The 13,360-nt window shown below is 53.2% G+C and overlaps 1 protein-coding gene across 3 annotated transcripts in view; it reads left to right on the forward strand.

The window, feature by feature from the left end:
* The window catches only part of ATG16L1 (autophagy related 16 like 1), a 38,405-nt gene extending 35,655 nt beyond the window's left edge, over positions 1 to 2,750 (forward strand). For all 3 annotated transcript variants that reach the window (XM_058665121.1, XM_058665122.1, XM_058665123.1), the window contains 4 exons: positions 1,382 to 1,531; positions 1,625 to 1,672; positions 1,990 to 2,091; positions 2,551 to 2,750. In XM_058665121.1, the coding sequence (XP_058521104.1) occupies positions 1,382 to 1,531; positions 1,625 to 1,672; positions 1,990 to 2,091; positions 2,551 to 2,644 (394 nt within the window). In that variant the 3' untranslated portion in view covers positions 2,645 to 2,750. The remainder of the gene's footprint in view (positions 1 to 1,381; positions 1,532 to 1,624; positions 1,673 to 1,989; positions 2,092 to 2,550) is intronic.
* Positions 2,751 to 13,360: the final 10,610 nt, after the last annotated feature.

The following is a 13,360-nucleotide window of genomic DNA, read 5'->3' on the forward strand; positions in this document are numbered from 1 at the left end:
TCTTGGCTTCAACCTGGTGCAGCCTGAGCTACTGCAGCAGTTTGGGGTTGAACCAGAGGATGATTGATCTTTGTAACTCTGTCTTTCAAATAAATAAATCTAAAAGAAGAAGAAATTTAAGTGCTAAGTGATTAAGGTTTAGGATAGAGATGGGAATGAGGAGTTCTCAGTGAGCGGGGCACGCTCAGGTGCTCGCTCAGAGTGAATGCAGAAAGCAGGAGTAGCACTGTGGGACCTGCGCCAGGAGGCTGGCCTGAGAAAGCAAGTGGGCAGGCCGATGGGCTGGTGGCCGCTGCAGGGCAGGGCAGTCAGCTGCCCGTCAGGGAAGGTCCATTTGTAGAACATGTGGGAGAAGGAAGCGTGAAGTCCTACTGTGGTGGGAGCTGCTGCACTGTGAACCCCCAGTACTAGCGGCTGCCAGTCCTACTGTGGTGGGAGCTGCTGCACTGTGAACCCCCAGTACTAGCGGCTGCCAGTCCTACTGTGGTGGGAGCTGCTGCACTGTGAACCCCCAGTACTAGCGGCTGCCAGTCCTACTGTGGTGGGAGCTGCTGCACTGTGAACCCCCAGTACTAGCGGCTGCCAGTCCTACTGTGGAGGGAGCTGCTGCACTGTGAACCCCCAGTACTAGCGGCTGCCAGTCCAAGATGGCCGGCACATCTGACGAGGGCCATGTGCGGGGTCATCACATGGCAGCGCTGTGTTGCTGATGTAAGCCAGAGCCAAGATGCTGGAGTGACCTGGCCTTTTGGTTGGTTGGTTGGCTGGTTGGTTTTGGAGTTTTTTTGGCTTAGTTTTTTTTTGTTTGTTTTTGCTTTTGCTTTCTTTCTTTTAAGGTTTGTTTGTTTGTTTGAAAGGCAAGTTAACAGGGAAAGGAGGAAAAAACGGATTTTCCATCGTAGGTGCACTCCCCAGATGGCTACATCAGCCAGGGCTGAGCCCCACCAAAGCCAGGAGCCAAGAGTTCATTCAGGTTTCCCACATGGGGAGCAGGAGCCCGAGTCCTTGGAACCCACCCTGCTGCTTACTGCTTGCCTAGGCACTGCAGCAGGGAGTTGGGCTGGAAGTAGAGCAGACAGGATCTGGCTGGCACCTGGGGGGTGCCTGTGTTGCAGACAGTGGCTTAATCAGCTGTGTCACAGTGCTGACCCCCCCATGTCACAAGTTCTAATATGGACTGAACACCGTTACTGTAGGATCCACTGATGGAAAGGACAAAAGCAGCCCCTGTGGCAGTTCTCAGCCTGGGGCTGGGCCTCCCTGGTTCCATTCTAGCTTGCTGTGTGTGTGTCTTCAAGCCCATCTGTGACATAGCATCCTGGTGAAAACAGAGGCGCCTCGCCTCGCTGCCTCACAGTTGTCATACGTTTCTCTCGCACAGATCAGAAACAGTTGTCCGAGAGATGGAGCTTTTGGGGAAGATTACTGCCCTGGACTTGAATCCGGAGAGGACCGAGCTGCTGAGCTGCTCCCGTGACGACTTGCTCAAAGTGATTGATCTCCGAGCAAATGCTGTCAAGCAGACGTTCAGGTACCAGCAAGCGCACCGGCATCCTGGGCTGCTGGGCGGCTGGAGGCCCCTGCGCCCTGCCCCCGGGTGATGGCACCCTGCTGCTCGTTTCAGCGCTCCTGGATTCAAGTGCGGCTCTGACTGGACCAGAGTGGTCTTCAGGTTAGTAGCGATGCCCCAGCCCTGAACTGGGTCAGTCTCAAAGGTTGGTACAGGGGAGACAGCAACATTTATCCAGTATCACAACCACAGTGTCCAGGAGTGAGCCTGTCTGGGTGTCGGTTCTGGTTTCCCCTGTGGCTTTTGTTGGACTAGGAGGGAGGGGCAGGAAGCAACCTGACATTGCTGCTCATCAGCTGGAGGAGTCCAGTCCCACAGAGGGCAAGGTGCAGACGACCCCCACTCCTTGGGAACAGGGCCATGCAGGCTGAGTTGGAGGTGGCGAGCTAACTCTTTTCCTCCCATGTCGCCTCCCGCAGCCCTGACGGCAGTTACGTGGCAGCAGGCTCGGCCGACGGCTCGCTGTATGTCTGGAGCGTGCTCACGGGGAAGGTGGAGCAGGTGCTGATGAAGCAGCACAGGTAAGGGGAGCCCTCCCTGGAGGTGTGGGGCAGGGCCTCTGCTGCTCTTCCTCTCTGAGATCCCCTTGTCAGCAGGCTGACCTGTCCTAGACACTGCAGCCTGACGGAGGGGCCCAGGCCCTTCTTTCCTTAGTCTGTTTCTGTGCACCCAAGCTCAGCTGCGAGTGAGACTGGCTTTCTGCATAGCCTCCTCTTGCACTGCGCCAGGCGGCTGCGCACCTCTTGTGCCTGCCTGTCCAGTGCTCACCCGCACAGGGCCTGGCATCATCCCAGGCTTGTGAAGCCTGTCTTCTGATTCCCTCAACTACTGTAGAGGGGAGCCGGGAGACCTGCTTGCTCCTGTCATCCCAGTGCTCAATAAAACACAGCCCCAGTGTTCTCAGAGCGTCTGCCCGCTTCCAGACACATGGTCAGCTGAGCTCTAGGCAACTTGAGGTTCTTGTGGTCTTTCCTCCGAAGCTCGTCCATCAACGCAGTGGCGTGGTCCCCCTCCGGGCTGCACGTGGTCAGTGTGGACAAAGGCAGCAAAGCTGTGCTGTGGGCGCAGCCTTGATGGACTGACGGGAAGAAGCGCGGGGAGGAGCTTGCGGCTGTGTCCTGGCTAGTGTGGGTCTACCCCGAGGGGCTCCACAACCCTTTGAACAGGATTGCTTGGATTTGGACTGATGTCTGTAATGGCCTGGAAGAGTCACGCTGAAGCAGTCTGGTCACTTGGCACAGGTTCAGGTTCATGCCTCGTGTCCCGCGGGAAACACTACTAGCTCGGGTCTGCCATACCTCATGGGCGGGGGGCACAGGCCCGCCACTCTCCTCACTGGACGGCACAAGGACACCCCCCTGCTTGGGGGGGTTTTCGCTGTGCTTTCTCCTGGCCTTCTGGTCTGACCTAATGCATGTTCTTGCACCTTGGGGTCGTTCCCTCCGTATCGCTTTAAACATTTGGTTGACAGAAACCCTGGACCAGGGCTGTCGGGCAGGCCACATCTGACCCCTGCAGCTGCTCTGGTGCAGCTGTCCCCAGCACATCTGCATATCTATTTCTGGGTCAAGAAATAAGCACCCATTTGGCTTCTAAGCAGAGTTGAAGTAGGGGAGAAAGAGTGAAAACCTCCCGCCAGAGCGCGGATGTGCTGCAGGTGTGAAGAGCGAACCCTCGTGGCTCGGCCAGTGCCCAGGAGGTGCTGGTGGCGGGGCTGCGTGCCATCTGCCCAGGGCAGGAGTTGGGATGAAGGCCAGGGAAAGACATTCAGCCTCACTGGGCATGAGATCGTAGTTCTCTGGGTGCCTGAAGCACTGGTGTTTGTATCACTTTAATTTGCACTTTATTTCCCCCCTCACTTGCTGCCTGCACGTGAGGATTGGGCCAGCCCGGGGGGTGAGGAGTGAGGCGTGGGGCAGCAACTCCGTCCCTCACACTCGCCACCTGCCCGCATCGCCCCTCTGCCCTTTGCCCTTAGAGGACTTGTGTCAAGGGGAGCTGAAACTCAAAGCCAGGGCACATCATTTATTTATTTAATTATGTTGCCCACAAAACTTGATTGTAAATAAAGAAAAATCTTATATACTTTTCAAACTCCTTGCCTCTGAGTGTTTTTTGTTTGTTTTTTTTTTCCTTTGTCTTTGAGGAAAGAGCATGTTGGCTTTCGTGGTGTTTGTTTATAAGCTCTGGTTGGTACGTTCCTAATACTCCTTGTTGTTCGTCACACTGGCCCCTTCCCACGCTTGTGCCCATGTACATTGGAGTGGCACTTCACCCCACAGGCAGCTCTCACTGCACTGGAGAGGCTGCCCCCCAGAGCTCTGTCAGCTGCCAGGGAGAGCCGCCCCCACACGCTCCTCCAGCCACCTCTCACCACGGGGGTTACTGAGCTGGGCGTGTCTGCTTTGGGTTCAGCTCAGAATGTACATTCCTGGAAGGGCACTCCTGCCTGGCCCGACGCCTGGAGTCAGGTTCCATTGTAACCTTGAGACTAGACAGCCAGCACTGGACACTTCCCTGGCAGTTAGGGTTGGGCCCTTTGTGGTCACTACCAGGAGGCAGGGAGCCTGAAGGTGGACCTCAAGCTCGCATTGCAGCAGCCTCACATTGTTGCACTTTGGGGCTCAGTGGAACTCGGCTGCTGCTGTGTGTAGTTCCATGTGTCTGAGCTGTCTTCCACACTCGGCTGTCCAGGTCCCTTACAGCACAGGGGAAGGTGGTGTCCATTCTTCCTGCCTTCTTGGCCACAGGTTGCCTGCTGCCCTTCCCTGACGACACATCCCATTGGTCAGCAGGGACCACACAGAGACGTTTAACTCCCCAGTAATCCTCACAGCAGCGTTGAGAATGATCAGCTGCCTTTCAGGTGTTTGGGGCCAGAATGCACTTGGGTGGTGAGTGTCATCTACCATACATACCAACGTTGTATAATACCAACATGGCTTGGCATTGCAGACTTTGACCCTTCAAGTGGATTTGCATTGCCTGGGTTACTTGATTCTGTCCAGTTGAAGGCCAGTTCTCAAAGGATGTGTTGTGCTTACACTGCCCTTTGTCCTACACCTTTCACGTTGTGGCATACCTCAGGTTACATATGGGTAGACTCGGAGGTCCATGAACAGAGTTGGCCTCATCTGAGAAAGGCCTGCACTGGCACAAAGAGAGAGGTAGCTGGGAATGTGCAGGCTGCCAAGTGCCCCACGTGCGCAGAGCTGCCCGTGTGCCCTCGTGCCCCCAGAGCAGCTGTGGCTTGTGCTGGTTGGACCTTGTGCTGTGTGGACATTCCACTTCTAACCTGCGTGGGGCAGCAGAAGGCAGACCTGGCAGTGAGCTGCCACCTTCTCTCCAGAGCTGGTTCCCAGCAGAGGGAAACCACAGGCTTGTTTTTTAGGAGGTGCTGTGACTGTATGGTTCTACGAATAAGGAGTCTGGTGTCACGACCAAGAGAGTGAGAGGGTGGCATAGAGAAAGCCCCAGTTAGCTGGAAGTTCTGCATAGGTGGCGGGGAGGGTATATGCCCAGAGCAGCCAGAACACCCACAACAATGTAAGCTGCATCCCCTCGGCAGGATTTGATCCTCTGACCTGCAGGTGCTCCAGTGCCCACGGCTCATCCCTCCCAACTTCATCTTTTCCTGGCCTGTCCAGTCCAGAGACTTCAGTTCCCTCTGTGTGTGTCCCTCAGGTACTCCACAGCCCATCAGGAATCCTCCCAGCATCATGCCACCTTCATGTTCTTGACCCTTGGCTGGCTCCAGGCATGATTGGGGCCTCCAGCTCAGGAGGTTGGCAGCCCCATGCTGAGCACTGCTGTCTCAGCACCCACCTGGCCAGTGCCTGGCTAGCTCCGCAGTTCCCCCTGGGGTTCCTACTTAGACTATATTAGAGCAAGCTCCAGGGGTGTGTGTGTGTGTGTGAGATCTTACCCACAGGTCAGCCATCCTTAGACTATCTCAGAGCAAGCTCCAGGGGTGTGTGTGTATCAGAGAGATCTTACCCACAGGTTGGCTGTCCTTAGAGCAAGCTCCAGGGGTGGGTAGGTGGGTGTGAGACCTTACCCACAGGTTGGCCGTGTCTCACATGGGACAGCTGGTCCCTGCAGGTAGCTGTGGGTTTGCTCCAACCTGGAGCAGAGAGCAGGTCAGGGTGGCCTTGGTCAGGGAACTGGTGTGAGGGGAGGTCAATGGTGAGATCTGTGAGCCAAGGAGTAAGAAGACAGGTGTGAAAGTCGTGCTGGTTTCTGGCCATGAAGCCCTCAGCCGCGTCTCCTTGAGGAGTGCACGTGCAGATGACTCTTGAGTGTCATGCAATGGGCAATTGGAAGAGTTTCTGCTTTGGGTGGGCATCTGATTAAAATGCTGCTTGGGGTGCCTGCATTCCCATAGCAGAGTGTGAGCTTGACTCAGCTTCCTGCTCGTGTGCGCTCTTGGAAGCAGGAGATGGTGGCTCAAGGACGTAGGTCCTTGCCACTGTGCAGGAGACCTGGATGGAGCTGTCCCAGCACTAGCTGTTGGGACTGTCTGGGGAGTGGAATAGTAATGATGGGTGGAGAACTTCTCTGTCCCTCTCTTTACCTCTCCAGTAAATTCTTCAGTAGGAGAAGCAGAGCAAACATTTTAAAGTCATTTAGTAGAATGGGATTTGAAGAATGGCTTCCAAATAGAAGCAACTGGAAGGAACAGAACATGGAGTGATTTTAAAGACAGAGAGTGAAAGTTGTGATTCAGTGGGTTAAGCTGCTGCTTGGGGTGCTTGCACCCCACATCTCAGTGCCTGGTTCCAGTCTGTTCACCTCCATCCAGCTTTCTGTTAATGCTCTTACTAGTTAACAAACAACGGGTCAAGTGAACGGATTCCTGGATCCTGGCTTCAGCCTGACCCACTCCTGCCTGACTGTTGAAAATTTCACTGTCACTCTGCCTTTTTAAATAAATCTTTTAGAAATACCCCTATATGACTAATAAAGGCAAATTTATAGGGGTTGGTTGGTTTGTTTTGTAAGTGTATTTGAAAGGCAGAGTTGACACCATCCACTGGTTCACGCCCACAGTGGCCTAACTGCCAGGGCTGGGCCAGACCAAAGCCATGAGTCAAAAGGTTGTTCCAGGTCTCCCACGTGGGTACAGAGCACTCCTAAGGGATCTCGGTGTCCCGGGCAGCAGCTTAACCCAACTGCACCGTGACGCTGGCTCCGTATAGACTGCTTTAGAGTGAACATGCCTCCGTGTTCACGGTGTGCAGCTGCCGCTCTAGGGCCAGTGGAAATGGAAGGGGTCAGTATTGCGGAAGTGCTGCTGGTCTGTGGCAGCAGGTCTACTGGCAAGCGGATCCTCTCCCCAGCAGAGCCCTGAGCACGTCATGTGTACGCAGCTTCAGAGGCTCACGGGGACCTGTTCACAGGTGCTCCAGTGGGCCGCCTCTTCTCTGCACTGCCCTTCGTGCTGGGCTGGAGCAGGCCAAGGAAGCCTCACGTGTGGGGAGGACAAGGTCCAGTCAGAATCTGCCTCCCCTGCACAGGGTTTCAAACACCAGGTGGGAGGGCAGGGTGGCTTTTTTAATTTCTTTTTTTTTTTTTTAAAAGATTTATTTATTTTATTACAAAGTCAGATAAACAGGAGGAGAGACAGAGAGGAAGATCTTCCGTCCGATGATTCTCTTCCCCAAGTGAGTCGCAACGGCCGGTGCTGCGCCGATTTGAAGCCGGGAACCAGGAACCTCTTCTGGGTCTCCCACATGGATGCAGGGTCCCAATGCTTTGGGCCGTCCTCGACTGCTTTCCCAGGTCATAAGCAGGGAGCTGGATGGGAAGTGGAGCTGCCAGGACTAGAACCGGCGCTCATATGGGATCCTGGGGCGTTCAAGGAGAGGACTTTAGCTGCTAGGCCACCGGGCCCGGTTCTTTTTACTTTCAAAGGCAGTGACCCAGAGACTGCTCACTACTCAGATGGCTGGGGTTGTTGTGGCCCAAAGGCAGGAACCAGGAACTTCACCTTGGTCTCCCACGTGGGTGGCAGGGGCCCAAGCAGATGGGCTGTCCTCGACTGCTTTCCCAAGTGTATCAGCAGGGAGCTGGATGGGAAGGGGAGCAGCCAGTACTCCAGCCGCTGCTCCCACAGGGGAGGCTGGTGTCTCAAGTGGCAGCTTACTGCACTGTGCAGCTGCACCACTTTGCCAGCGTTCCACCCGATTAAGAAATTGATCTCTGTGTGACGTGGGTCTTCTCAACCTTGGGAGAAAGGTCAGGTCGGGGGTGTCCCTTATCCAGACAGAGGAAAGGAGATGGCAGCGAGCCAGACAGCAAGCTGTCCTCTCAGGTTTGCGGTGGGCTCACCAGTGGCCTGCGGAGCCCTGGACTCCAGCCTGGGGTTCTCTGCAGTAACGTGTTCTTGCCATGTCTGCTGTTAGCATGGGGCCTTGGGGCCGTGGGGAGGACATGGCCAACGTTCTGGCACTGTATCAGAGTTGTGGGTAATAACAAGGCAGTGTTTTCCTGGTTCCTGGGAGCATTCAACAACCTGCGGGACATGACGCAAATCAGACTCAAGCAAGGGTTGGAATGTGCTCTTTTTTTTCTGGGTCTCGCCGCCTTGAGAAATTACAAGGTTGCCCCATTTATGGTTTCACAGATAAGCCAGTTTAGTCCCTATCAGCTCTGTATCCTTTAGCTTGATTGAGAAGTTCAAAACAGCTTCTTCATTAAGTTACAGGAGAGACAGGTACTGTGCATAGCCAGTGTGCCTGCCGCCTGCAGTGCTGGTTCAAAGGCGAGTTCAAGACCCAGCTGCTCTACTTCCAGTCCAGTTTCTTGGTGATGGACTTTAGAAAGCAGTAGAGTGCTTGGGCCCTTGTACCCATGCTGGAGACCAGAGGAAGCTCCTGGTTCCTGGCTTCAGCCTGGTCTCACTCCTGGGGAGTGAACCAGCAGATGGAAGATCTCTCTCTCTCTAACTTTGCCTTTATAAATGTATTTTTGGGCCCAGCACAGTAGCCTAGTGGCTAAAGTCCTCGCCTTGCATGCGTCAGAATCCCATGTGTGTGCAGATTCGTGTCCCAGCTGCTCCACTTCCCATCCAGCTCCCTGCTTATGGCCTAGGAAAGCATTAGAGGATGTCCCAAAGCTTTGGGACCCTGCACCCGCATTGGAAGAAGCTCCTGGCTCCAGGTTTTGGATCAGCTCAGCTCCAGCCATTGCGACCAGCAGACAGAAGACCTTTGTCCATTTCTCTGTAGATCAGCCTTTCCAATAAAAAAAAAAAAAAAAACTTTTGGAAATGTATTTTTAAAATTCAGGGAAATTTCACTTTTTCTTAAATCCCATGTTCTATGAACTTGGGGAGCTCCTCACACGTGTTGGAATAGGGTTAGGGTTAGAGTTGTCCCTAAAGCCGTTCGCCAGCCCTTGCCATGGTCCCAGCCGTCACACTTCTCAGGGATCCTGTTGTGGGTAGCGCACAGGCAGCAGGGACGCCTGCTCTTCCTCTGATAGTCGGTGTTTAGCATGGTGTACCCCGTTTCCTGTCTGCTGCCTGTGCCCTAAAAACCCTCAAGATGACAACCTCTCCTCAAAGCCTGTAAGCCTCTTTAGCTGAGTGTGCATCGCATGCCCCCTGCTCCCCTCCTCACAGGCTCAGAGCGTGGCTTCCCGCACCGAGCTCTGCCTCGGCCAGCCTGCCCCAGACTGTGGGAATTCAGTGGGCTGTGAATGTGGCAGCAAAACCTAGTTACTGTTTGCTAAGGACTTTTTTCTAATCTAGCACAGATTTTCATTATTTTATGGAAAGGAATAAGGCTTTTGTGCTTAGCCTTCCTAAACACCAGCGGGCACGTCGTGATAACCATTCAGATGGTTGAAAAGGGGGAAAACAGTAGTCGGGCCTAACTGGGTGCATGTGACTGAAGTGTGAAGTGTTGGAACTTGGTGTTGATCGGTATTTACTGTGTTTTTTCAACTTTCATATGTATTCTAAAATTTATTGATACAGTTCTGGAAAGCACAGAACAAACGGCAGAAGGCAAATCTTGGTTGCCACAGGCTGGAGGGTTGGTGGAAGGATTGATGGAAATGAGTCCCAAGGACTCCGAGGAGTGAGACATTTTCTTGTTGGCAGACTAAGCGACCCCCCCCCCCCATCCACTGTTTCACTCTCCATATGCCCACCACATCTGGTGCTGGGAGAGACCAAAGCCCAAGGCCAGAAACTCAATCCAGGTTTCACATGTGGCAACAGGAACCCAAGTATGTGAGGTATCACTTGCCCCTCAGGGTACACATCAGTGTGAGCTGGCCTCAGCCATCACCTGCCCCTTGTGGTACACATCAGTGTGAACTGGCCTCAGCCATCACCTGCCCCTCGGGGTACACATCAGTGTGAACTGGCCTCAGCCCTCAGGGTACACATCAGTGTGAACTGGCCTCAGCCCTCGGGGTACACATCAGTGTGAACTGGCCTCAGCCCTCAGGGTACACATCAGTGTGAACTGGCCTCAGCCATCACCTGCCCCTCGGGGTATGCATCAGTGTGAACTGGCCTCAGCCCTCAGGGTACACATCAGTGTGAACTGGCCTCAGCCATCACCTGCCCCTCGGGGTATGCATCAGTGTGAACTGGCCTCAGCCCTCAGGGTACACATCAGTGTGAACTGGCCTCAGCCATCACCTGCCCCTCGGGGTACTCATCAGTGTGAACTGGCCTCAGCCCTCAGGGTACACATCAGTGTGAACTGGCCTCAGCCATCACCTGCCCCTCGGGGTACACATCAGTGTGAACTGGCCTCAGCCCTCAGGGTACACATCAGTGTGAACTGGCCTCAGCCATCACCTGCCCCTCCGGGTATGCATCAGTGTGAACTGGCCACAGGAGCAGAGCTGGGACCCAACCCACTCAGTCACCCCAACATGGCATGCAGGCACTTTAACAAAAGTCCTAACCACTAGACAATACACCCACCCTGGAATGTTCTGTGTGTTCAATATGGTGGTGACTCCAGTTCCACTTTCTGGAATGTACTGGTTGCTTCCTTGTGTCATTCAGATTGTTCCTCTGTCCACTTTGTTCCCCACAGACTGGAAGTGATATGTGAAGACTTTGTGAATGTACATGTGGTTAACACGTTGGAGATTTCTGCTGGATCTATGATGCACTCTTATGTAACCATGATCGCTGAGGGGGTTAGGGACTGCCATTTCTCCTGATGGGTATAACACCAGTGAATACCCCTTTGGCTTTTAAACGTAGGTTTTATTGCTGTTCAGGCATGGTGGGGCCGACAGACCCAAAGAGGATGGCTAACACAAAGGTAAGTATTGTTCTTGGTTCCCAAGAGCAGACTCACAGTTGGAAGAGTGCCACATGAGGGTTGGTTAGGGAGTGAAGGGGGAGGGTGGGCAAGAGTCTGTGGTGTCTGTGGGAAGGAGCAGGCAAAGTTGGGTGAGCCACTGAGGAATTTCAGCAGGTGCTGGAGTGTGGGGGCCATCCTTGGTGGAGGTTAAGAGCCTCACAAAGGGAGGGTCAGGGCCATGGGCCTCATTGGTTTGTTTACATTGAAAAGAGGCCCTGTGTTGACCCCTGGCTCACCTTAGGAATTAGATGGCCCTGGGACGGGCAGTCTCTTGATGATCAAAGGTGCCAGCAACCTAAGCATTAGAAATACAAATGAGAGGGGCTGGGAGGATAGCTCAATTGGCTAATCCTCCAATTACAAGCACCAGCATCCCATATGGGCACCAGTTCATGTCCCAGCTGCTCCACTCCCATCCAGCTCCCTGCTTAATGATCTAGGACAGCTGTGGAGGGTGGCCCAACACCTTGGAGCCCTACACCCATGTGGGAAACCTGGAAAACCTTCCTGGCTCCTGGCTTTAGATTTATAAATCTGCCTTTCCAATAAAAATAAATAAAATCTGAGTCCGGCGTTACAGCCTAGTGGCTAAAGTTCTTGCCTTGCACTTGCCAGGATCCCATATTGGCATCAGTTTTAATCCCAGCTGCTCCGCTTCCCATCCAGCTCTCTGCCTGTGGCCTGGGAAAGTGGTCAAGGATGGCCCAAAGCCTTGGGACCCTGTGCCCGCATGGGAGACCCGGAGGAAGCTCCTGACTCCTGTCTTCGAATTGACTCAACTCCAGACAGTACAGCCACTTGGGGACTGAATCAATGGACAGAAGATCTTCCTCTCTGTGTGTTCTTCTCTCTTTATATAATAGCTGGTACCGCGTCAATCTGAAGCCAGGAGTCAGGAACTTTCTCCAGGTCTCCCACACAGGTGCAGGAACCCAAGGCTTTGGGCTGTCCTCAACTGCTTTCCCAAGTCACAAGCAGGGAGCTGGATGGGAAGTGAAGCAGCCAGGATTAGAACCGGTGCCCATATGGGATCCTGGGGCATTCAAGGTGAGGACTTTAGCTGCTAGGCCACTGCGCTGGGCCCAATAAAATCTTTAAATAAATAAAATCTTACCAAAAAAACAAAGGCAGGAATGAAAAAAAAGTTTGTCAAGTTACATTTTTTCATTTTAATCTGTTAGCTACCACTTCTCTATTTTTTTAACTGTTATTTTTCTCTTTAAAAATAACATTTCAATCATTTCAGGTAAAATTAGACACTAACTATTAAACTATTGCAACCTAATGATTTATTTGCTAAAAATACATTGAGGGAATCAATGTACTAGAGGCTATTCCAGATGCAGCAGACAGGACAGGGTATAAAACACTCAAAAATCTCCATATTTGTAAGCTTATAACTTACGTTCTGGTAGAGATGTTGGGAGACTAGACAATAAGCAAGATGCACAAGTCAGCTGTCTGCCATGTTAAATGGTGGTATGCTGTGGAGAAAAAACAAAAATAATACAAGAGGAAGAACAGGAGTGTTAGAAAAATTGAACTGATTCACAATAGGGCTTGAAGCAAAGACCCAAAACATTGAGACAGCCATGTGATTATCTGTGCAAACAGTGTGCCAGGAGAGAAAGTAGCAAGTGCCAAGGCCTGGGGGCCAGTGGATTGGAGGAGGGTGGGCAGATAAATAAGGTTCCAGGTCAGAGAGGTCAGGGGTCATGCAGGACCTTGCAGACATTGCCCAGAGCCAGAGGCCAAGTCACTGGAGTGTGGGAAGAAATGCCAGCACCCCAAGTGCTTTCCTGCTTTTCCTAGCCTCATGCCCTGGGGCTGTCTCAAGTCCATCATGTAGGTGTGCAGTGGCCACAGTGTCCTGCCCATTTATTCCTTGAGTGCTCTGGACTGTGGGTACTGTTTTATAACAGTAGGAGGGCCAAGGAAAGTGTAGGGCAACGGTGCAGAGCGCTGCCTGCCTCCCAAGAGCAGTGGGGCGAGCCACGCACAGGTGGCAGCACTGACTGAGCTATCCCTTCTGTGAGCTCAGCTGGGTGTTGTCTGACCATGGTCACTATCGTCCGGAAAGCAGAGGGGGCTGTGTGGACTCGGGAAGAAGCTGTGGGGCCAGGAAGACACCAGGACTCTACAGGACCGCTGAAGTCATTGACGGGGCGTGGGATGGATTAGCTGTGCCTGCCTAGCATGAGTGCATACCCCGGGCTCACCTTGAGGCTGACATTGCTCCTTGACACTTCTGCTCACATAACACCTGCTCTGCTTTAATCAATTCTGTCATTGTGCCTCCAAATCCCCAGTTTTGATGATGCCAAGGCATGCAGGGATAACTGGTCTATTTCCAGAACCCAAAGAGGTTTAGGATAAAAAAAAAAAAAAGTAGCTTCCAGTTGGCTACCACGTCATCCCAGGTGAGCTGGTTGGCCCATGCTTTGGGGGGACC

The sequence above is a fragment of the Ochotona princeps genome, chromosome 5 (genome assembly GCF_030435755.1).
Source record: "Ochotona princeps isolate mOchPri1 chromosome 5, mOchPri1.hap1, whole genome shotgun sequence".
NCBI lineage: Eukaryota > Metazoa > Chordata > Mammalia > Lagomorpha > Ochotonidae > Ochotona > Ochotona princeps.